This window comes from Egretta garzetta, unplaced genomic scaffold, assembly GCF_000687185.1.
Source record: "Egretta garzetta isolate BGI_Z169 unplaced genomic scaffold, ASM68718v1 scaffold425, whole genome shotgun sequence".
In the NCBI taxonomy this organism is placed as follows: Eukaryota; Metazoa; Chordata; class Aves; order Pelecaniformes; family Ardeidae; genus Egretta; species Egretta garzetta.
In genome coordinates this window covers 4,790,748-4,816,263 of record NW_009259796.1, presented here as the reverse complement: position 1 = coordinate 4,816,263, position 25,516 = coordinate 4,790,748, and the positions used below count along the sequence as shown (strand labels likewise).

At 43.7% G+C, this 25,516-nt stretch overlaps 1 protein-coding gene across 1 annotated transcript in view; it reads right to left on the bottom strand.

Annotated features, from left to right (window-relative positions):
- Window positions 1–3,368: 3,368 nt before the first annotated feature.
- ATP13A4 (ATPase 13A4) overlaps window positions 3,369–25,516 on the bottom strand; it is a 43,618-nt gene continuing 21,470 nt past the window's right edge. The window contains 19 exon segments of the mRNA XM_009639777.2: window positions 3,369–3,747; window positions 4,192–4,272; window positions 6,201–6,289; window positions 7,750–7,964; window positions 8,432–8,606; window positions 9,842–9,914; window positions 10,657–10,753; window positions 11,541–11,650; window positions 12,565–12,607; window positions 13,265–13,359; window positions 13,950–14,072; window positions 15,140–15,303; window positions 16,256–16,380; window positions 18,152–18,263; window positions 18,864–19,017; window positions 19,730–19,816; window positions 21,180–21,330; window positions 22,053–22,114; window positions 22,430–22,618. Coding sequence (XP_009638072.1) covers window positions 3,526–3,747; window positions 4,192–4,272; window positions 6,201–6,289; window positions 7,750–7,964; window positions 8,432–8,606; window positions 9,842–9,914; window positions 10,657–10,753; window positions 11,541–11,650; window positions 12,565–12,607; window positions 13,265–13,359; window positions 13,950–14,072; window positions 15,140–15,303; window positions 16,256–16,380; window positions 18,152–18,263; window positions 18,864–19,017; window positions 19,730–19,816; window positions 21,180–21,330; window positions 22,053–22,114; window positions 22,430–22,618 — 2,367 coding nt within the window. The 3' untranslated portion in view covers window positions 3,369–3,525.

The window sequence follows — 25,516 nt, the reverse complement described above, 5'->3', positions numbered from 1 at the left end:
AGACAAAAACTGTGATGACTGTATCGAGATAAACAAGTTATAAAGAAATGGGAAGGACAACAAGAAAAGTGATTTTCTTTTTTCATTAACTAGGCCAACTGCATTTCACAAGGAAAATCAAATTTTGAAATGAGCTGTTCAGGATGGCTGCAATGGCTCAGTGGATTGGCTGTGCTCCAGGGAGTCTGCCCCTTTGATTTAGTTGGAGAAAGCTAACCAGGATGGACAGTGTCTGCTGGCAAAGATCACTGGGGGGGCTTTCCAACTGGTGGCCGCTGCCAGTCACAAAAGGAGAAGGTGAGCCTGGAGCTTCAGTCCTCCAGGGGATTCTTCAGCTGCTTGGATAGCCTGGACTGCAGCAGGGACTGTAGAAGCCACATCCAGGGCTGTTCACCTGCCTCTGCTCTTACGCAGCCTCAGAATTTGCAAAACACCCCTATAATACCCCTACAACGCAACACATTTCATTAGGTTTTTATCTCTGTTTCTTCACTGTTCTGTCAGTGTTGCAAGCTGGGAGTGCCAAGCAGCAAGTTCAACTGCTCAGCCAGATCTGAGCGCCTGCATTTTACCTGCCTTGCTTGCACGCACAAGAAGCGAGGATGGGCAAAGGAACATGGCGGGCGCCCGGTACAGACCATGCAGGCAGGAAGCTGCTTGTTGCCATCCCGATTTCCAGAAGTGTAAGATCCTTTCAAATCAGAGAGATTGTCAAAATGCAGATGTGAATCCTAAACCCACTTGAAGCTTTTATTTTTGCTTATTCTTCATACTGACCCTAAATCCATTCCCAGTTCAAGTTTGAGGGGACGAGCCCATCATTGGGATGTGGACTGGGACCTCTGATGTTCCACCAGAGGTGAAGGAGCAGAACCCAGGGGCTTTGGCGTATGCACATGAGCTGGTTTCTGCAGCAAGGATGTGCATAAAACATCACTTGTCTCCCGATGGCCGGAGTTCCGCTACATAAGCAGTTCCACGCAGCTGGGACACACTGCATGCCCCTGCTGATTGAAATGCGGCTGATGCCACGGGGGGGAAGATGATAAAAGTTGCCTGGGTATGGCTGGAGACATTGGACTTGCATAGGAAGATGGGACACAAGACTGACATCTCAAAGAGTGGCAGAGGCTCAGTATCACCCACCATCTGAATTCTGTTCTCTTGCAGGCAAGGCTGCATTTCAGCAGCAGCTCTTTATCTTGTCGACCCTACAAGTGCCACCGGTTTGCCACAAGTTGGTATTTTCATACCATCCATCGTGACACAAACATAAATTACATGCCTGGTCTGCAATGCTACCGGGGCCGCCAGTTTATCACATGCAGCAGCATATTTCTTGCATGCGGGAGTTCATAAATAGGACAGTGGATTTTTCCTCCAAATGTTACTGTTATCTCAGAGGACGACAGGAATAATGCCACTAACCTGTTCTTTGGCATCTCCTTAAGATGCAAGGAGCGCATAGAGCATCTAGCCTTTACTTTCCAATGGATTGTGCTGCAAACTGGGAACTCATCCTAACCTTGGGAACACTTTTATGAATAAATGTAAACCATTTTTCTGGTTTGTGTCAAGTTGTGTGGCTTTGTGGCAGGTATTTACCGTTAGGTAAACTGCAGTAGGTAGAAGGTATTTACTCCATTTGCTTACGTCAAACTTGTCTAAAATGGGAAAAAAACTGCTTTCAAATTAATTGTCAAGTAAATGTTTTATTCAAGTTGAAACATTTTTGTTTTTTTTTTTCTTTGTAGAAAAACAGTATTAGTTATTTTTTGATTCAAGCTAAATTGTTTTTAAATGCTGTTCTGGTACAGACATGTTGAATCAAAACAATCCATAATCTCTTCTGATTTGCTTTTGGTTTTCCAGAACTACTTTTTACTCTGAAAGACCAAAGGAGTCTACCACGATTCCCAATCTGCCTGATTCTCTGGGTGTCTGTGGCCATGCATGAGTACTTCAGCATCGAAGAATAGGAACATACACTCCCCAGTGCTGAAGCGCTCCCAAAGTCCTCCTCAGCCCCACCTAGGAAAAGCACGGGCAAGCTCCGGCTGTGAAAAACAAACCATGCAGTCAGTTCAGAGGGGACAACTCCCCTGCATACCTGACCCAAAGAGAGAAGTGGCCCAAACACTCCCTGACTGATATCTTCTTGTTTTACCAAGCTGTGGACCGAGGCTGCAAAACACGGTGAGCAGGAAGCCAGCCTAGCATCAAAAGGCTAAGAGAATATGCACTGGTAGAAGCTGCTTTTTTTGAGTAGGCAAAACCTGCAGAAATGTGCAGTGCTATCGCATTCATGTACATCAGATACAGCACAGCAGAGTGAGCAAAAGTCACCATCAAAGGTTAACATGTGAGGGATACGAGTTGATGAATGACACACGGCGTGTAGCATGCACAATTACGGTTGGAAACCAGAGCCAAAACCTCAGCTGGTTCAACTTAAGAGCAGGCCATGGAATTGAATAAAATTATTCTGAGACCTAGCCGGCTCCCTGTCTTTTAATTCAGGCCTTAGGCCCTTGGGGGCTGTAACCCCTTCAGTGTGCTTCTTTTGGCACTGGTAAGCCAGTAGCTGATGCCAGGCGGCAGCCCAGCTGTGCAGCATCGGCTCTAGTAGAGCAAGCTCGCACCACAAGGGACAGCACGTCCTTGTAGACCCCCGGGATGAGACCATAGTTTGCAATTATCATGTGTTTCATTCTACTTTTTTTAAAATGGATATCCCAAACAAGTATCTCCCTCAAAAAAAGAACTGTTAAACAATTAAATCATTCTGCTCTGTAGGTCAATAGATTTTTCACCCAGAAAATGCAAGTACTACATGTGTTAATCTGAGAAGAGGGCAAACAGGCTGCCTGGTAGCAGTGAGCTAGCAATAGAGCTCTGCATTGTTCCCATCACAGTGGGATAATGGTGCTGGGAGTGGATGCTTCTAGAAGGCTTTGGCTATTTGCAGCTCCTTCCAGCTCCAGAAAGCCAAGGATTGCCAGAAGGGGAGAAAAATCCCAACAAATGCCAGACGTCAGATAGCAGTATCTGAAACCCCGAGAGCCATAGGAATCCCAGGGCCTGCCTGTGTTCAGCAACCCCTCCAGGAGCCAGCTCTACTTGTTTTCTCAAAGGGGATGTCCCCAGAGGAGGGCTGGTATCTGAATTAGCTACTTCTCACCTGGAGGAGTCCCCACCTTTATGGACTGCATGATGCAGTGTAAGAGCAGGGTGCAGCAATGGGGTGTTTCAACCATGAATACTTTGCCAATATTCAGCAAGCTGTTCGTTTGCAGCTGGCAGCCATTCATACATGGGCAAGGGGACAGGAGAAACACTCTTGTGGCTTAATGCTACTGCAGCCAGCTTTTCTGCTTCCAGTTAATTTAAAAATAAGCCAGAGCTGATTGGTCTCAGAATGGGGGGTCACTGGTGGGTTGGTCCTTCCTCTTTTCTTGTGTCTCTCAGACAGTCCTTCTACAGCCAACTGCAACTGTCCTGGACGCACATCCTCTGCAGTTTCCTTCAGAGTGCATCCTCATTGCTGTCAAACGTTGGATTGCTATGGCCTTCCATATTTCCCTCTACTGATATTGCAACAGAATCTGAGTAGAAGGTTTTATTCAGAGGTGGCCAGGCTGAGTCCTGCTCTAACACTCGCTGCAGCCTCTTGTAATGACTCTTTGAGTGGTACCGGAAGGTCTTTTTCAGCAGCAGCCATAAGGGCCTGTTCTCGATGACAGCTTCCTGTAAAAGCAAGAGTAAAAGGAAGATTCTGGAAGACCTGGACAGCAGTTTTCCCTCTTCATCCTGCTCATCCACATCCCTTAAACAGCCTTTTACTGACCCCTTCTCCTATCAGCTCCACAAGAGCTCTCCACCAGAAAACTGGGACCAGCTCTTCCTGACAGTCTTCAGGTTCTGAGCAGAAAACACCAAAGACTGCCCATATTTCTGTAGCCCGGAGCAGGGCCTGATACATCTACTCACCAGAGGAAAGAAAAGATGGATGTGCCCTTGTATCTGATCATTCAGATGTAGGGCTTTGAGGAGAGTAAGGGCAAAGTAGCAGCAATGGCTGCTGTTTTACTAGGTATTCCCAAGCTGGGCTAAGGAGGGAGAAAGAGTGAGACCTGACCCTTTCTTCTCTCCAGTTAGTGCTGACAAATACATTCAATGAAGCACGCTCACCTCAACAAGGATGGACACAGCAAGTGTGACTGCAAGCATTATCACCATGGAGATCCGCCACATGGTAGGGGTGCAAACAAGCTGGGAAAAAAGCAGAAGCTGTTCAACAACATGTGTGCACACTAGACACTGGTGGGAGCTTGTGTCATAGAATCATAGAATCATTTAGGTTGGAAAAGACCCTTAAGATCATTGAATCCAACTGTAAACCTAGCCCTGCCAAGTCCACCACTAAACCATGTCCCTAAGCACCACATCTACCCGTCTTTTAAATACCTCCAGGGACGGGGACTCAACCACTTTCCTGGGCAGCCTGCTTCAGTGCTTGACAACTCTTTTGATGAAAAGATTTTTACTAATATCCAATCTAAACCTCCCCTGGCACAATTTGAGGCCATTTCTTCTTTCCTATCACTTGTTACTTGGGAAAAGAGATGGACCCCCACCTCGTTACAGCCTCCTTTCAGGCAGTTGTAGAGAGCGGTAAGATCTCCCCTGAGCCTCCTTCTCTCCAGGCTAAACAGCCCCAGTTCCCTCAGCCGCTCCTCATAGGACTTGGGCTCCAGACCCTTCACCAGCTTTGTGTCATTAAAATTCCACACTGGCTGTATGCTGCTGATGGGCCAATATTGCTACTTTTCTTAAAGAATTATTGATAAAGGTGCTTTTAAACTTATGATGTAGCAGAGAAAACCGTACTCCAGAACTGCAACCGGCAATCTAAATGGTTCCTTTCTTTCTAATATAGGAAATGGTTCAAAATCTAAGTATTTCAGCTCCAAACGCAACTCCAGCTTCCCACAGCTGGCAGCACTGGCTTTCCCTCAACTTATTTTGGAGATACAGCTCTGATCCATTATTTGGATCAGCAGCTTCTCCAGAGCTAGGCTATTGCAGTTTCTTATTGCCACTCCCTCCTTTTCTCTTCTCAGCAAATCCAATGTATTCCCTCCAGACAGCCTGGGAGTTTTGCAGTTCTCCCCAAAGGCATTTTAGCCCCTCACAGCTGACAACGTCCTGTGTCACCAGTCCACAACAGGACTAAGACTTGCTTTAAAGTGCCATCTCGTGGCAGATTCTTTAACTGGGTTTGCTCACTGAACCGCTGCTCTGGAAACAGTTACGCGGTGAGGCAGCTTTAGCTAGGCTGCCTGGCATTCAAAATCCAGGTCCATTCCCCTTGCTTATGCTTCTCTTTCCATGTTTCATTATTTCCCTTTCTAAATCCACTTGCTAACCGTCATGCAAAGATACAGGACTGGAAGCAGCATCATGTTCAGTGCTTGTTATTCAAAGCCACCACACTTCATTGTTCTGATTACAAATGTACTGAAAAAAATAACTGTGTGTTGCTTAGGAAGGAAGGACCTTATCCTTCCCTTGCATTTCCCCTAGGATGGACTTGCACAAGGTAACTCCAGCTTGCATTCTGCCAGACTAAATAAGCCAAGCCCTATTGGTGTTTATTAATCAAGGATCAAAATAGATCCTCTATTGCCATGACAGCCCCGCGAGTCTTTCTCTATAACTGTTCTAAACCCAAATGCAGGAAACTGCGGGCAGTCTGAAATTTAAACAGGGACCCGAAAATACTGGGGACCAAGAATGGAGAGCTGCTGTGAGTGCTGACTGGCAGATCTTCTTTGCAAGAGTATCTGTGTGTAGAATAGCACAGCCTGAGAAACACAAGTGCCCCTTTCTTCTCCTAGCTTCACAACTATCAAGCCACCAATATACCAACTGTGGTAAGCTTAGGGATCTCATCTTCTGTCACATGTACAATGCACTTGCTGTCCAGGTGTCAGAATGCACGGATCTTAGTTTAGCGCTACCATATCTCCAGAAGGTTCTTCAATCCCATCATCTAAAATCCATCTCTTTAAATTTGATTTGTCTTTAAAGGTGCCATGTATCCCTGCAAAAGTCTGTGCCTTTCATTAAAAACAATCCCAGTGCACTTATAACGGGACTGGTAGTAGGACGAAAGCCCACCTTAGAACAATACTCACATCCATCTTAGAGTAGAGACCATCAATATCAGCAAACACCAAGAAGAGGCAAATGCCCAGCTGCCCTATGAGCACCAGTATGAACACATCTGAAGGGATAAGAACAAACAAATAAAACCACAGGTTTATGAGCAATCTCAGCTGCTTGCCTTTACTGCAGAAGATTGTAATAATTTTCTGTGTCAAACACTCAAAAAAAAAAAATCCATGAGATAGGAAGGAACTTCCAGTGAAAGAAAAATGAACAGAGTAAAACCACAGCTTTACTCAGTCAAGTAGATATATGTGAGGCTGGGACAGGTCTTGTACCTAGAGATTTAAAATGCCAAAGAGTATTTTGAACATTCGATCTGACCTCTCATATCTGAGAAGCCTTTGAGCCTTCCAGTGAGTTTCACTCTGAGCTCAGTGTCTCCTGTCATTCAGAAAAATGTCCAGGATGTAGTCTTGCTCTTGTTGATATGATTAGAAACTCTGCCCTCAATTTCAGTGATACCAAGAATTTGCTCTCCATCAGGTTCTGAAGAGGCTAAGTAATGGAGAACCTATTACCCTTCCCATCCATAGGCAAATGTTCCAATGTGTAAATTCATTTTCTCTTCAGCTGGCATGCACCAGACTTCACCCCCCAGCCACTCACACTGTTTTTGCCTGGTTCTGGGAGGCTGATGACCCACTTTTCTGCTCTCTGGGAGGAATGTACCCTCCTCACTATTACTATACTAAAACATCAAAGCCATGAAACCTGCAGCATTAGTTTAATGCTTCAGCCAAAAAAGAACTGAAAAGAGCCTTGCCTGAGAGACAGCCGCAGGATTTGTCCCACAGAGAAAAAGAACAGCTCTCCTGTGCCTCACTGCAACTTCCAGAACTGCCACAATCACATGTGCTCATCTTCCCTTCACATGACAGTCTTTCAGAGGCAGAACAGACCTACTAGACTTCACTAAGCTGCTTCAAGTTATTGCCTCCTTTGAGGTTTCCTCTTTAAAGAGGTTACTGGTCATAGAGTTAGCAAATGCTAAATGTCTCTGGTTCTGGAATAGGAAACATGCAGATTTCATTGTATGTTTCCTTCTGAGATGGGCCCAACAGAATGCCCTGAACAGGAGTTCTCTCAAATACTGCTCAACCAGCATGCTTTGGAGAGACAGGCACAGGGCTCTTCCAGAGTTATTCTAAAGACTAAAGCAAAGTGAGACTACCTAATTCTGGCTCTTCTTGAGATGTCTCATTCAGGCTGCCTTAAGTAACATGATACTTCTGCCAGCCAACAGCACCTTCCTGCTACTCCTTAAAAGTTTTTATCAAACTCCATTTGTCTGTTTCAGAAATCCAAATGCCAGGGCCAAGTTTTTAGCAGTACAGAGAGCTGCTGGTTACAGGATGCCACTAGCACTAAAACTTCTGAAAAGGTGGCCTTTAGTCATTTAGAAATCTAACTTGGGCTCCTGCTGGCATCACTTTGGTCAAGTTTTAATTTTTCCGTAGTGAATTGACCTCCTGAATTAACTTACTCCCAGATCCCTCCCTCTCTCACCATACTTACAGTTTGTGTAGATGGGTTGCCTGAAAGGCTTTCCCTTGGAAAACACTAGTGCTACGATGAGGCAGTTGATGGTACTTAGCAGCCACACTGTGGTGTTTTCATAGCTCTTATAGCCATTGTCTGTTTCCTCATGGGCTCCATCTCTCATCCCAGGGAGCCCCAGGCTGGAAATAGAGGAAGAATTCTCCGTGTAGTTGTTCACTGAGAGGCAGGCCCTGAAAAAGAGTGTCAATCGGGTTAGTGAATGATCACTGTCCTGGTTATTTCCCCCAGCTTCCACTACCACTATCAGGAATCCTCCCTCACAGCCATGATTTGCTCCTGCTATCACAAGGATCTATGTTATTGGTAATGTCCACAATCTTACCCACTGGGTTGAGCTTGCTGAACTTGGCAGAGCCTAAGCTCAAATCTACTTGGATACCCTGGTCTTCCTGCAATCAAATACTCTTTGTGCTCAACAGAAGCATTCTCACCACATGCACTGTGCTACACAGCAGACTTGGTGGAGAGCTTAGGGACCTGAAGACAACACTGGTTAATGTGTTTGCACCCTGTGGGGAAGCACAAGGTCTGCCTGCAGCTGCTGATCAGGCCTGTAGTTAAGCTGATCAATAGTATCATGCAGACCTGTCCACTAGGTCTGCCCTGTGTTACCCAGAGTCCCAAGAAGGGGGCCTACCTGTGTATATCGGTCTTGGAATACCAGGGCTGCTCCTGGACCACCACAAACCCGAAAACCTGCATGCTGAGGCTGAAGAGGATGTTAAGTACAACAGAGAGTAGCAACGGGGGCGAGATGAGTTGGCTAGGAGGCCTGTAGGGAACCAGCTTTGGATAGGCACCTGTGAAACTCACTGAAACATGCACAGACATGTTTACTAGTGTGTCCAAAATACAAGCAGTGCTGCTCTATATTACTGAGTGTTACCAACGGCCAGCACTTTTACAGTCTACAATGTTCTTTATAATACATACTATATCAAGTACAAAATAGAGTTGTTTTCTTTCTTACAAAATCTTATTGGCCACAGAAGAGGTTAATTAATGGCATCTGACTATCATGAAACATTTCTGGAAAATAAAATATTGGATTTTTATTTTATTTGGCTACTGTCAGGCCCAAGGATATAAGGATATGCTCAAGCTCTCCTGTTCTCTTTCTGTCTCTTGTCAACTGTGACTTGGGATTTTCTATTGCTTATGTTCTGTGCACCCTCATGGACTAAGTACCTAGTGCCCAGTTATTTGAGCTGGCAGAGGACTGCATTAGCTGACCCAATAGGTTTTCTTCTGTTCTTAGGTTTAACAAAGTTATCCAGACCTTGAGCTTTACAGAAAGCCTTGATGCAGTGTTCCAACTGAGCTACTTAGAGCAAGGTAGCTTTTGGCACCTAGTATTGTGGCTGACCCTTTTAGACTTGATTTAATCAAGGCCTTTTCCAGTTGTCTGTGTTCCAGCAGGGATGGACAACAGCTATGTGGTTTTTCTGTCTTCTTTTCACGCCCCGTCCCTTGCCATGCCTGCTTCGAAACTTCTCCCTGCATTTACTCTATCTTAACAACCTTGTCTTTCTCTTTCCCCTCCACCACTGGTTTCCTCTTTTATTCTTGGCTTACAGCTTCCTGTTGTGTCTGGCATCTGTTATTTCTTTCTTCTCCATTTTCATCTCTCTTTCCTCTCATGCCTGCTGCCTACACAGCTCCAAATATGAGCTGGACTCCAAACAGTCAATACCTACACTTCTTCATTTGGGTGTGGATCCTTAGGTATCTTTTTAATCTGCCTTCCTAAGTCAACAGGAAAAAGCCTGAATAGAGTTTCCACTGCATTAGGTCTGATTTTACTCCTTCTAGAGATATCATCCCAGTTATCAACAACCTACATGCTGAGCAAATACACCACTAAGAATTACCCATCTTACTTCAAAGCTTTTCTCAAACAAGATGCCTCCTCTACTAATCTAAACATCCTGTACTCTATGTAGTCTCTCTTTTCTTCCTTTCTGTACATAGAATTATGCATTACCAAGGAGGCGAAAAATATCTGAGATCATTCTCTATTAATACACAGGATGACTAAGGGGCTTACTTGTCACACCAATTACAGTGGTAATAGCCAGATCTTGGAACAAAAATTGGTAATTCCCAAAGGAGTTTAGTTGCTGGAAAGAGAAGCAGAAAGAAAAAAAAAAAAATCACAAATCAGACATTTGCCGTGGGCTTGTTTGTATTGTCTCCAGAAAGCCGTATTATTTTCGTGCAGCTAATACTTTGCTGTTTGTTCTGAAACACTACTCAGCAGATAAGGGGACCACACAATCCACCACCCTGCCAATAGATTTGTCATCGTTGTCCCTGCAGTGAATACTCTCATTTTTTGCATTGTTCAGACTAACGACACTTCCAGTTTACTTAGTGCAATAAAAAAGAAGGCTATTTGAAGAGACATGCTTTCTCAATGTTGGGTGACTTCTGAATGCAAAGCCCTCCTCTCTATTTGGGAAGAAGCCATGCAAAAGTGGTTTAAGGCTCTCCAGGGTATTTTGCTTACTGTCAAGTTAATTCATGCTTTAAATGCTGAATAAATTGCAACAGCATATGCTTACCCAGATTCTCCCTTTTCACAGACATATGCCCTCATCCGAAATACTGTTAAGTACCTCAGCCTTCTTTTTGCACAGCTTGGATCTTGAGCCCACTGGCTGAAATTAATGGGAAGAATCTTTCCAGTTTTCAGCTGAGGGTACAGGAGGACCATATGATCACGCCACAGAAGTTTGTAGCTCAGATAAAGGTAAAGCTCCATACCCTAGTTTTATCGTGACTTTTATGCCATGTTTCTCCTACAAGGGAGTTCTCCTACAAGGCTCATCCAGTTCTAGCCAGCATGTTCCCAAGACATACCCAGTACAGTAGGAGAACACCAAGGTACTGAATGGTGCTGTACAGTGCCATGTACTTGAACATGCAGAAGGAAGTGACAAGGGCAGCACGGCCTTCCCTGTGTGAAGACATGAATAAGGACAGCTATTAGGTGATGGGTCTGCTCCTGTTGCCAGTCCTCTCAAAGCACTGTTGAAAAACAAGGCATGTGTCACAAGCAGAGAAGTCTCTGCCAATATCTTCCTGGGAAGTGAAATAAATAAAATCTGGCCTGAATGAAAGTTGCAAGCAAAAGGGCTTGATTCCAGTCATCTGTGTTCCCAAGATTACAATTTACCCCAGCAATTTTTCCTGCTCACATTAATAATGCAGGTAACAACTCCGTATGAGGAAAAACATACAAAACCAAGCAGCTGCTCAGTGAGTTCAAACTAGCAAGTCCTCGCCTCCTGCAGTGAACATAGAGTATCCAACAAGGGTAACGCACTCTCCCTGGTTGTTCATCTGCCCCATTAAGCAAAATCGGGACCCTGGCATAACAGATGTTAATGTTTTGCTTGCATAGGGTATCAGAGGCAGGGCCTAACAGTAGTGTACATGTTGATTTGTGGACATTTGATTCAGCTTTATGGAGCATTGTTCATTTCGCTAATTCTTTTGCATTTAAAATACAGCTTATGACATAAAGCTGAGCTGTAGATGCCCTCCTCCTGTAGTTTTGAGGGAATGAATGTATCTTAAAGGAATTTCAGATGGGAACTAGGCAAATGGTAATTTCAAGGTCAAAGATGTTTATTTTTCTGTAGATATGTACATTCTGGCCTGGTGGGAACACCCAACACTAATATTTGAGAGGAGTGGGAACTGTCTCCTTTATGAAATAGGAAACAAAAATCCATGCCTACCTGATTAGCTCTGGCACACATGCTATGCTGGGAGTTCGGGATGTGAAAGGTGAAGCCACAGATGCCTCCTGCTCCGACAGTGATATCCCTGCATGCGCCACTTTCAAAGCCTGAAAGTCACATTCTTCTTCAGCACTCACAAACCAGGAAGACACAGCAACTGCTATGTCAGCCAAGAAGTGACCCCTTATTAGAGGATGTGTTCTGTGAACAGCAGTCCCTCTTCACTCCTGGGTGTGCTCCACCCAAAAGGTTCCTCCAGTGGCATGTGATTGAGGCATCAGGTCCAGAAGAATGGGGACGACAGCATGGGAAAGTCCATTTTCCACTGACTCCAAAGCCATCCACTACCAGCTGCAGAAGACAGGTTTGGCTCTGCCTCCTTTGTTAGCACTTATTTGCAGTCACACTTTATGTAGACAGTCTAGGTTCTCTGCTTGCTTCCCCCAGGACGATCCTTAGGACTTTGTATTAGGGCAAGTGAGTGCTTCACTGCCTAGGTGGCATTGCTCTCACTGCCACAAGGATGTCTGAAGTCATGGAGTGAACTGAACCTGCCAGAGGGGAGTTATGGGTCCCTCCTGAACACAGACCCTACCTTTTGGAAAAAAAAAAACCCACAACTTTCTTGCACTTCTAAAATGTGCATTTACAAAAACTTTGTAGTGCTACAGCTGTTCCCCATGGAAACTCCTCCTCACCCTAGTCTTCTCCACCCCTAGACACTGAAGACATTGACAGAAACCCCAGTGGAGGATTTGGAGAATCCTCTGGTGGTTTTTGCAAAGGAAATGAATCCATTCACAAGACCACAAACTGCAACAATCTCTGCCTAGAACAGCTCTTGCCTGGTAAGGACTGCACTGTGAGATCAGGCCTGAATCAGTACTGGTGCCAGTACAGCTACTCTGTGAATAAGCAGAGCACTCCCATCTCCAGCAAGTACTCAGTTTGAGATATTCTACTGGCATTGCATTCAGTTTTCATTTTTTAAATAAATATATTGTAAAGAATTTTCACTTACCCCGCAGTCATTGGCTCCATCTCCACACATGCCCACAACGTAACTAAAAAATAAAGTGACCTACAGTTCAGTTCTGGGGAAAGTGAGACCTATAAACAGGAGAGAATCAGAGCCTCTTCCATGAGAGTCATTTATGCAAGTCATGCGAGATTTTTGTTAAAAGCCCTTCTGGAAAGCTGAAAGACTGAAATACAAGCCTCTGGACTGTGCATGAGCCTTGAGCTTGTCCCTCAGATGTGCCTACAGTAAAGAATTTCTGCTGTGATGGACTGAAGAATACATTAGCATGAAGTTTTATGTTTGTTACAATGGACTCACACTGAGTCAGCAATAGTGCAGTAAAAAGACTGCTAGCATCAGAGAAGCTGCAGTGCTGGGAGATATTCCTAAAAATCTTGGGTAGACAAGTGCCCCTCCTTCAGGCCCAGAAAGAGAAGAATGAAGGATGATGTGAACTAGCGAAACCCAAAATCATGGGAGTGTTAGGTCTTTGATGGGTTGCCAAACCAACATGGACTTCAGTGTCTCTTCTTGAACAGGCTTTTGGAATTTAATTGCCAAGCTGTATGTCTGTGGAAGCTTCAGTTTTGTGCATTTCCAGGAAATGCTATGTTAGACAAAAGCTAGCTCTTACTAGACTCTTTTCAAGCCTGAAAATCATCAAATACTTCCTAACTCTTATTGCTCATTATGAACTTACTCCAGCTTTTGAAACTCTTCCACAAGGCTGGATTTCTGACTGGAATTGATTTTTTAAGCACTTGAGGTAAGGGTCACAGTGCTTTCAGTGATAATCTAGAATAAAAACCACCAAAAATTCACATTTTCAAACAACTGGTGCTAGACTCCAAAGCAGGAAAGGCTAATGATCAAAGATCATTAATTAATTAATATCTTAATTAATATTTTGAAAAAAATAACTATCACAATAAGGATAAGAGGCCTGATGTGTCATTTGAGTTACTTGATGAACACAGATTACCAGGCAGGGATTTACTAGAAGAGAATTCACGAGACTATCCTTTCCATAGAGCAGGCAAGTCATGCTGAATTGCATGCTGTGTAATACCATGTTTTCTCCTGTTCTCCAAAACATGACAGAATCAGTGCTGTGCAAGGGCCAGATATATGGGCACAAATGTTTTAAAAGTCATGTCCTCACACCATGAGGTAGGTCTGCTCCTCTCATGTGCAGAAAAAAATCCAGGGATTTTCAGATCCTTCCCCATACGTTAATATCAGAGATTCATCCAGCCCATAAGTAATTCAGGGTTAGAACTGTTCCCAAAAGATGTCCTGGTACAGGTCTCTTCAGGTAATTATACCAGGACAATCCAAATCTACTGAATGGCAAACCCACTCCAGGTAAATAATCCAGGTCTTACCTTTGGAAGTAAGTGCCTGAAATGATGTGCTACAATTTGGTAGGATTTTCCACTCATGGCAAAATGATACTGGCCTGATCCCAATGCCAGCCTGACTCTTCGTTCAGTCTGACTGTCATCCTCCTGTAAACCAAGACAGAATGAGCGCTGCCCCCAGGCCCTCAAAAGCTACTATGTGCATTTACACAAGCACTACTACAGACAAAGAAAAGGACATACCGTGGGGATGACGGTTGTGAAGACTCTGAGAGACCAGGGTTCAAGGCCCATTGCCTTTGCCTGGATTTGTTAAGGGACTTAGGCATATAATGCCATTAATTTCAGTGTGAACCAGGTGCTTCATATGTCTTAAAAGCTGGCCCTCAGCATTGCCACATTTGATTGATAGAATTTATGCAACAGTGTCAGTCTGGTGAGCTGCATTGTGAGTGGGAGGGGCTAGAGAGAGCATATGGGCACCATAGCTAGGCATGCCTTTTTGCAGTGAAATGCAGTGAAATACAGTGAAGATGCTGCTCGGGCTGAACTTTGGTAGAAAGGAGCCCCCCAACAGCTCCTGCACAGATACCTTCCCATCTGCCTGACTCTTAATACTTCTCAGAGAAAGGTCAGCACCTTTAGACATACTCTTCAGGGAGAGAGTAACTGGTCTTTGTCTCAGTTTCTTTATGGAGATGCTTGATGAAATATAATTTCTGAGCATAGCTAGCCTATGTTTCACTGTGTATATCCAATTTCTGTTTTTATACTGCAGGTATGGGGAAGTCCTAACTCCCTACGGGCTTGAAAAAGGCTGGTTCGTTCAGCGCAGTGGCACAGATTTTAAGTCCGCATCCAAACTATCAAATTTACCTTGCAGGGAAAGGAAACGTGCTTTAAACTGGCATCAGCTAAGCATGAGGGCTAGAGATAAATCTTTCCTGGGTTTCTGCAAAGCTGTTCTTGAACCTAGCTAGGCAGTTAGCAAAAACATGTTCACAGGATAATATGCTAGGAAAGAAGCTCTAGGGGAGTACATTTTTATAAAGATCCCTTCTTTTTAAACACTTTTCTAGCACATAACATTCTGACATGCAGACGATGGTGAATGAATGGTCTCTGTTATACTAGCATAATCCCACTGCATTATTTAAAGCATTCCAGCTTAGTTTGTTTTCCTGCTGCACAACACCTGCTTCTTATATGCTCACCAGGCTTCCGTAACTTTCAGTTTTGTCTTCTTCTAGTGATTTCCAGGTTACAGATGCTGAAAAAGATCCAGGTATTTTGTCTGCTTCCACAAGAATCACTCTGTTCATCGGGGAAATCATCCCAGCATTTTTGGCAACAGTTACAGCTGTCTGAATGTTGTCACCTAGAAAAATCAAGGGGAATGTTATCTAAAAATTTCTGCAATAAGGTTATGAAGGCAACATTAGCCTTTTCCTGAATTCCGAGTTTTCAAATATATCCGCAAGAATCAGTACGATTTCAGTGTCGCTGCCTCAGAGTTTTTGATAAAGATCAAAACTTTGCAGTTGAGATCTGTCTCAATAATTAGATGTATTTTCAATTGGAAATACTTTCATTTTCATCTGGAGATGAAAAATTTTCATCTTCAGCTTGAAGAAATCCAAGATGGGGAACACACTCCTAGATTGTGTGCTTTAGATAAAAACCAATATGGGATTCATTGCCAAATTGCTGCTAGTATCACTGATTCTCATCAATTGGCCTTAGATGGCTTTGGGGTAGGATGTGTGCTGAAAGTGGTGAAGCCCAACAGGCCAAGATCTGTGTAACTCCCAGAAAATTGTCTTTGGACCATGGAAAAAATGGGGGTTCTCCTATCCAAATCCAAACCAGCACTTCAAGAAAAAAATGGCATATATAGGGACTGGTAGGCATGAGTTACTAGATGTCATAAGGTTCAGTGATTTGTCCTGGCATCTCTGCTCCATATCTCTGCTCATTTATGACAAGAGGATTTCATGAGACCCTATAAAGAGGGGATCTTGCATGACACGTCTTTGTGCATGTCATCTGATAACCTTACCAGGGAGTATGATCTGTGGTGAAAGTGGAACAGATTAAGAGTTAGGTATCTGACACAGCCTGGTGAAGTTTTCAGGGATACAAGACTGCATGGTTCAGCTCACATCATTATTACAACACAGATGCTTCTTGGACTATAATTGTCTGAAAGATACAAATGTCCGTGCCTTTCTACCAGGGGTGGTGACAAAGCAGCAAACTGTTCACTCAAACATCACCGAAATCCCTGCCAGGGCCAGTGGCCACATAAATAATCCACCCTTTTTAAACACCTGTGACCATAACACTCCTGATGCAGGCAGCACTGAGCTCTTCCAGGACAGGCTTTGTGTCCCTCTTTAATCGATTCTCCATTATCAGCAGACCCAGGAATGTCAGATCAGATTCTACTTCCTCCCTAAAAGTGAAGAACAGACAGACAGATTTAATTCTTCTTTTTGCCTTTGGCCTGTTTTTGCATTGAATTTGCTGATAGCCAGTTATAACCATTAACCATCCCACCTAACTCAAAAGAATTAAAGTAACTTGTTAGTTTTCAGCAGTCCCAGGCTGTCTGTGTTTTGTGGTGCTATTTCAGCACCAGCAGGGCTTGCTTCCCACTGGCAGCAAGTGGTGCTGGTTGTGTATGGAGGATCTTCACTTGATTTTTCATTCTTCTATTCTCTTCTTCCCTTGTTCTGAAGAATGAATTCAGTACATAGTCAGCTTCCAGCTCATGTTTACTTAATTACCAAATCAAAAAAGAGCCAATTTCAACCTACCTGCTCCACATACCAATGTGAAGCCTGATGGATAAGTTGGGACTGTTTTCCATTCATGCACCATTCTTAGCCAGCATGAAAAAGCACCCTGGATTTCCTGCAGGATTCTCAAACTATGGTGGTCTGATTTGCAAAGTTCATGCACGCTAGTCCTCATTTGAGGACTGTACAACCAAGAAACACCTTAGTAAATGCATCTGCTACTCTTGACAGCAGGACCTGAGCAAACAGTGTGCAGGAACTCCATTTCTGTTCTTTCCTACTCTTTTCTTTACACCTGTGCTATTGCTTCTTTTACGCTTGAACCCATGCAGTTGAGAACTGTATTTGGTAAACAAACCCATCCCTCAGTCATAAACTAGAGGTCTCTCAGGGAGACAGGTTGAATCTGAAGAGTCTGAAAAACAAAAAGCTTTTAGCCACTGCAGTAAGGAGGAGGTGGTCAGAGTAGCTGAGTCAGGTGGTGCCTGAATAGTCACTGCTTTCACAGCAGATTTTGTGTTTGATCTCCAGTTTTCTTTTTTCTCCTGGCAGTATATACATCATGCATGCTCATTGGGTTGGATAGGTCTGTTATGACAAGAATTAAACAAACCACTTGTACTATGCCTCAGTGTCATGGGCCCTTTCAGCAAAGCAAAAAAGTCTGTGAGAGGAAATTCAGTGATCCCCATCTGGATTAGGACCTGCAGCTAGTAAACAGAGAGGACAGCAGATGCTAAGCAACCACAACTTTCAGAAATGATTCTGGAGGATCACAGGCAAAAAGCAGAGGGATTTGGGTAAAACCATATGGATTCACGTCTAGGTGTTCTTGTGTGAGGCTTGTGGAAAACTAATACTATGAAGATAGCAGAAGAGTTTGCTGGCTTCTCGAGAAACTAAAGAAAGCTAAAGCTAGAAAGCTAAAGGATTGGATTGGACCAAGACAGCAGCAGAAGATAGTCTGTTGACTTTGAATGGACTAGAGAACAGGCACTGCAATAGGGGTCACCTGCTGCCTTTGCTTCACCAAGGAGCCAGAATAAGGAAAAAAAAAAAACCAAACCCACAGACTTCTCTTCAGCTGAAAGCTTGGATAAATCTGCAAAAAGATTGGTAGAAATGATAGACTGAGGGAGGGGTGTACTAGACTTCAGAGCGTACTAGGGTTATACTTCCTATGTTGATCCACTGTTAAGAAATTTGTAAGGATTCTGGGCCTGTGTTATAAGCATGTGTAGTGAAATGCCCTCTACCCATTCTCGGACCTATAGCCAGATTTAAATCAGATTCCCTCTAGCCTAAATCTAACAAAACTCTGTACTACAGCCCTTCTCTTGGCAGGGGTGTTGTGGTAATGGTACTATGTGAAGCACCACTAGCCCATGGCTGAATGTGGCTGATAAGAAGCAGTCTATGGCTTACCTTGTTAGATCAGTAGATTGCTTCCCTGCCTGTAGAGATTTAAATGCCAGTCCAATGACCCTAAAGCCCTGCGCTGTGTAGAGCAGAAGCTTGCTTTCAAAGTTTGATGGGACTGTGCAAAAGAGAAAAAGACAGTTCATCAGGGCATTTGATTGCTTTCTAATAAAAGCAAGCCTTTGAGCAGGGAAGGTTCCTGTCCCAGAGGGCAGGTACACCTAGAGTCCGTCAATAGGCCAAGGACATCAAGGAAAGCTGCTGAACTGAACTTTGCTCAATAAGAAAATCATTGCCCCTCCTCTGTAACTTTGCACTTCAGATCCTAAACTATTCTACAAAGACTTACCTTATTCCAGCATGTCATGAAGGAGCTGTGTTCTTCTAGCTGCCCTCCCAAGGCTTAGAGAAAAAAGAAAACTTTTTTTGCTGTATGCTGGACCAGTAGACAACTTTTTCAAATATTTATTCTGGCAGAGACTGTACACTTTGCACAAGAGTTTGTACTTGCTTTTATCTCTTAGCAGGCCTTCTTTTCTGAGAAGGGCTGTATGAGAACTTAGCCTGCGACTTGGAGCACAATAGAGAGAGTCTAACTTTCAGGCTGAAGTATAAAGTCTTAGACAGAGAAACCTCATTTGGACCTTCCACTTCATTGCACCATCAAAAGTCACTTACACGTATGTGTTTCTAGGAAGCATTTATAAATGTTCGTTACCTGTTTCAGCTCTGCATAACATGGCTACCATTTCTGGAGCCCCTTTTGTGAAGACCTGTTGCTCCCCACCGATTTCCTGAGCAATGACTGACATTCTCTGCAAGGCTGAAGAAAATGGAAACTGATGTAAAATGGTAACTCCTTCCACTGGGGCCTAGGAGAAAAGCAAGTTGATTAGATACTGCAGCAAGGATTTTAAACTCAGGCCAAAGGATTTTAGGTCTGTCCTTTGGGCCATGGTAAGAAGCTAACCATGTATAACAGGCTGATTTGTCACAGTGGGACAGAAAGGACAGGTATATACCAGAGGTATATAAGAGGAGGTGAAATTTGTACAGAAATATTTAGCTTAAGCAGTAGGAAACATTCACTGACAATTTTAGCAGACTGTTAGATGTAATTTACTGAAAGGAACTCACTAGTCCTGTTTCTTTAACAAGACTCTGCTAGGTCTTATACTGGTCTTGCAAAGGAAAAATGGATGTCTGAAAGCACACCCCCCCTTGGTGTATGTCACCAGTAACAGTCTGACATCAGCTACCAGACTCCACTGCAGTTCCAAGTGCTTTTAGAGATCTTCACCACTCAGCTGAATTTGGATTGAGTCTCCAGACACCAGGACAGGGGAATTTCTGAGCTGGACAATCTGCCATCCAGCATCCCCCTGCTTCTGGTGTGTGCAGCAAGCTCCCCCAGGCATCTCTCTTTAATCAGAGAGACTAAGACAATATCTCTGCAGGCAGGACAAGAAAGACAAAGTGTAGAAGAGCTCTCTTGGACTAGGACAACCAAGTGTTTCTCTACTGAAAGGTAACTTGCACTGACAGTTAGCTTGATCTTGAATGTGACTCTTGCAAATAGCTTACTTTGCTGGCTTTAGGCCCAGGTCTAACAACTGTGGCATGTGTGGATCCTTGACCTTCAAGCTGGTGTCCACTGGAATCATCCATCACCTGTGTATTGAAAGACAAAGATCTTTCAGATCACAGCACCAGTAAAGCTAAAAGGAACCTCAAGGAATCATTTAGAGCTTTTCCTTCCCTCAAAACAAGGTATCATCTTATTCATTCCTGAGGGGAATTAGTCTGATCTCCCACTAAAAAGCTCTAGTAATGGAAAACCCACTGCCTCACTTGGCAATCAAATCTAGAGCTTCACCAGCTTCACTAAGATACTGCTGGACTCCTGCGCAGCAAATAGATTATGTCCTCTCACTGACAATAAATCCTTTTCAACCCACTTACATATGCAAAAATCTTTAGATATAACATAGACCCAATGGGAAAATAATAAGAGTTTGTATTAATGTAGAAAGCACCATCCTCTGCTCTTGAAGTACTCCACAAATCAGCCAGGCTTTTTAATCATCACAACATGACTGTGAGGAACAAAAATATGTTACGGTGTCAAAGGGCACATAATTATTCATTTTCACAGGAATTATTTAACAGGATTATTCCTGTTTATTTGTAACAGATGTGTGTCTGCCTAAGGCTGAGATGGCAAGGTGATGCCCCTGGGGAAAACCACCCTCTAACTCTTGTTATTACTGGATAGTTTATTCCTTGAAACTTGGCTGGTTTACATATTTTGCAGGTACAAAACAGACAGGTGTTAAGTATGGATGCTGTCACCCACATAACTAGCTAATCCTGCCCTGAATCTCTTACCTTGCATCAACAATGGCTTGTGGCCATTACTTGTGGTAATAGCTTACCTTCCACCAGGTAATTATGGGCTGTTTTCCTCTTATCTATCTCAGATTTGCAGCCTTCTAGTTTTCACAAATGCTCACTTCCCCCTCCTCCCCCTGCCCTCTCCCCCAACTGATCAGAGAGTAAATAGCAATGCTGATGGCTGTAGGTAATGGCACAGAGACTGAAAGTAGCAGCATGGGATTTCAAACCTGAAGATGGTAGAAATATCTCCACATGGACAGAGCTCTAACAAAGGTCAAAATCTTGCATCTAGTTCAAAGCTCGCTGAAGTCTGTCACATGCTCTGTAAAAGCAGTCTTAATCTGTGTATGTCACATCTGGGACATCCTGTTATCTGTTGATACCCCTGTGGGGTTTGTATATCCACCACTTACAGTCAAATGAGCTACGTACTCAAAGTACCCCTAGATGAAAGCTCTACGCAGAAACAAGGAACATTTCTGCAAAAGCCTGAGCATGTGGTATCTCTTCTGGGTTTTAGCTCTTTACTTCTGTGGGGGAAACGGCTATTTGCAGGGGAGGGCTTGGGACATTCCTCCTTTAGGAGAACACCAAAACTGTCCACCACTATTTGCGTAATAACAAAGCACAGCTTTACCCAGTTAGTGGCCTCAAACATTTTCACATCCAGTGGGTCTCCTTGGATCTTGCCCTCCCAAACAATTAGTGAATGACAAACTGCCATTGCTCTGAACACTGGGCCCCAAGGCAGGCTGTGGTCCGCAGGGAAGTTGTGAATGTCCTGGAAGCTAACACAAAAGGGAACATAAAAATTATCGTCAGAGAACACCAAACAACACATGACTAACAGAAAAAAAAATCCTAAGTCAGAGGGCTGCTAAAGTCCTATCCTTTGGTCAGACCACAAGCGTGTCTTCACCTTCCCCATGAGCTATTTCTCACACACCTGTTAAAGGCTGGGATACACATGCTCAGAATAGGTGTATTCGGCATAGTTAAGGAGTCCACTGGGATGGACAGAGGAACAGATTATTATAAAATATCTTCCTTGTGGCTTGTGTAATGACTCTTGAGATGTGAGGCTGATATAAGTTTGAGCATTTCTGTGCATGCACATTTCTGGAAATGTAAATGGGCAAAAACGTGGGCACTGAAGGAACTGAGTGGTAATCTCGTGGGTAACAGTGACTTCATGTCATGAAGGGTTGGGGCACTGCTGCAGCTTTGAGATCTAACCTAGCACATCTGCTGCAGATTACCCTGCCTGGGTATGCTGTGCCAAATGCTGATGACAGGGGCTGCATCTCTTCATGTGGAGCAGGACCCCTGAGATGAGGCAACAGACTCATTTTCCAGAGAATATAGAAATAATATTGGAAATCTAAATATGGGGAACTTCAAACTGCTGTTTGACATTAATTGTCTTTCAGATTTATTCTTATGTCTACGAGGAGAATCCAGTCACTATCCCACCAAATTTAAATGCCATTGGTGTGTCAAGGAGCCTTACCAGTTTCTTTCAGAGGGCAGCAAGCCCCAAAGATCCAGGCCATCTTCTGTTAAGGTGCCAGTCTAAGTTAAAATGTACATTTAAATTAACTTCCCACATTAGAGCTCCAAGAGGAACAAAAAGCAAGACTTATTTTAAGAAGTTACTGTCCAGAAAATGCCAGCACAGTATAGAGCGAAAGTGCCACCAGCCAATTCCTAGATGCCAAGAAAAACAACAATTCACAAGTGTCTGTCCAGACAACACACACTTAAATATGCAAGATTGGTCAGTGTGTTTCTACAATACAATGGAAATGCTTGATCAAAGCCCATAGTCTCCCACCCCCAGCATGGCTCCCATTACTAGTAAGAGAGTAACCACCACATAGGAGTTACTTTGTCAAAGCAGATGAGGTTCAGCTGTCCACACATGTTGATCCTCTGTGGGCTGATGCAGAAGATGCCCTTTTTCTTCAGCCTCCGCTGGGTATAAATGATCCCTGTTGTCAAGGCAGCTGGCAGAGCTGGGGGGACAGCAATAGTGATAACATCCAAAGCCTTCTTCACCACTTCTCCTGCCTCCTCCTGAAATAAAACCAAAGGCAGTTATCAACAAGAGGGTGGCAAGGAGTGCTGCTTGCACTGTCTGATCATCCCTCCTCCCCTCCACTGCAGGTGCTTCAGGCTGTGCTGTTTTCTGCCCATGGTCCGTCATGTATTCATCTCCCTAAGAAATTAATTGCTTTGATTTAACCAAAGGCTTTCAGGCTACACCGCTACTAAAGAGCAGCCTCCAGGCCTTCCTTCTCCATGCCAACAAACCTGCCAGGTAGAGCTCACAGTCTCCTCCAAAGCACATGAGTTCAAATATGCCAGCTAGGCTATTGCACCCTCAGTCAAGCCCAGTTTCCCATGATACAGCACACAAGAATCTGCCATTTATATGGGCATTCATCCAAGTGCCTACAGGCACAGCTCTGGACTCCATGTTAGGGTGACAGGTGAGAAATATGGGATGGTGTTGAAAAGCAGGGCAGAATGCATGAGCTAATGACTTCTCCTGACCTTATGTTCCAGGAGTTGTGAAAGAAAACTGCTTTTACTAGCAGGAGGAGACATGGAAGTAAAAGTTTCATTCTAAAAACAATCTCTAATTTGGGAGCTCAGAGGTCGGTGTAAAATTGACTGCCAGTATGCTGAATGTTGGCACTGTTACTCTTGGCAGTTGATATCACTGCTATAGGACTGAATGCATTTCAAATTGGGGTCCCAGAACTGAGACACTGCAAACTAAAGCAAATTTGCAGTTCCAGAGGATCTGCAGACCATCATAGTGTTCTATTATTACTGCTTCTGAGCTTGGGACTTTGACCATAAATTATGTTGCATTTGATGTGCTGAGTTTCCATCATGTTCTCATTCTCCCTTCATTGACATTGTTTCAGAACACAGAAGGCACCAGTTTGATAATATTTTGTATCTATTTTATGTTAGAATGAAGCATGTACCACCTATAGATAAACACACTCACAGAGGAGAAAGCATTTAGTGTATCACATGACTGAATCTTACACCAGCCTGACAAGACAGTTTCAGCTGCTGTGATAACATCAGTGTGTATTTTACATATTACAAGGGAGAAGTTAAACAACAAAAAAAAAGGAAAACTGCAAAGCAGACAGTGGGATATGTACTTAAACACACTTCCTTTGATATCCCAAGGGGAATTAATCTTCGGAGCCAACTGATTGTAGATTATTCCAAAAGAGAAAAATTATTCAAAAGCTTAATTGCAGAATCAGCCTTGCAACTCAGGACCTGGGCTTTACATTGGCAGACAATTATCAAGGCATGAAATGATTTCTTGAAAATTTTTGAAGAGGTTCTAAAGCAATTAGGCTTTAAAAATTGTAGATCTACTGTACAACTATTTCTTACGTTGACCTTGATGCATGAGAACAAGTAAACTGTTTTTAAAAGGTTTCAGGTGAACCCTCCAGAGATTTAGAGACCAATATGGCAACGCCCTAGGTGTACTAATGGGCCTTAGTTATCCTCACTAGCCTCATCTCCACCCACACCCTCTGCTCATGGATTCAGGAACTCCATTTAAGCTCAGGCCTGGGCCTTCAGTCCTTGTCTGAGCCATGTTGTAGGTGTACCTCCCTCTAGTACTGTCTCCTGGATGGACACCTTTAGACGTGTGTGGCAGCCTTGTCCCGTGTCCTCATCTGCTTCTGACTGGTCTGCCTGGATTATTTACCACTTTGCCTTGCCTAGGACTACTGATGGGCTGTTACCAGCACCCAGCTCTCCCCACCATCTTCAGACACTGTGTGACTGTGCCCTGGTTGGTGAGGGCACTACTTGTGCTCTGGTCACCCTCGGCTCCTGGCTTGCCTTCCCGTAGGGAACAGCGGGCCCTTGCTGCTTCCTGAGACATTAAGTCTTAGTTCTACATTAAGAAACTTGATTAAAATTATAATACAGAGTTAACTGACCCTTGATGTATATGGCACATTAGAGAAGAGCTAACGCAGCCTTCACAGAGGGAATTAATATCCCATAAGCCTCCTGGAGAACTCTGGAAGAAATTAGTGGAAATGTGGCTGACTCAACTGATACAGGAAAACTGGCATTGCAGAAGTTATTTCCCAAAAATTCTCAAGGATATTAACCTGAGTGATAGCTAAGTGAAGGTTATCTCCCTTCTGCTCCACTCCCCCTCCCCCAAAATGACTATGCAAAGATATGGAAAAAAAGGCAGAAGAAAACAGAGTTCTTTGTAAGACCAGTAAATTTCAGGGATCTGTGTTTACACCTGTACTGTTCAGGGCTCTGTAATATGGAACAAAGGTGGCTGAAGGGGTGGCCAGCGATCTCTAAATCATGAATAGTACAGGAAACATCAAATAGAAAGCAGCTATTTGCTCCTTCTCTAAAAACAAAAATCCACAGTGCCTTCAGTGATTTAGACAACAGCTTTAACAAATTTTTACACAGTACATAATTAAACTGTGGGAATCACTGCCACAGATGCTGTCAAGTCCAAGGCATAAATGAATTCAGAAAAATATCAAACCACACTCTAGGAGATTTTCAGTGGCTATTACAGCTAGATGATCTAGATACAAAAGACAGCTTACTGAACCGTTAAACCTTTCTCTTCAAGAAGTTGGAAGACTGTACCAGGGAAGAGTTGTTCTGTACTTGCCCTACTTCCTAACCAGTTTCCATAAGCATTTGATACCAGTTACTCTCAAAGACAGTGGACAGGGATAGATGGGTCTTTGATCTACACTGAAGCTTTTGGAAAGCTGCCTTTTTACAGTGGCACATCAGTCTGTGTCCCATTTAACCCATGACTCACTTGTGATTTTTCTAGGAATGCACAAAAAGTGCCACAACTCCATAAAAGCTACTTGCAGAGTGCTAAGCTCTTGGGATATCCCATCTTCAGAGCTCTAGAAAGCGTTATGCTAA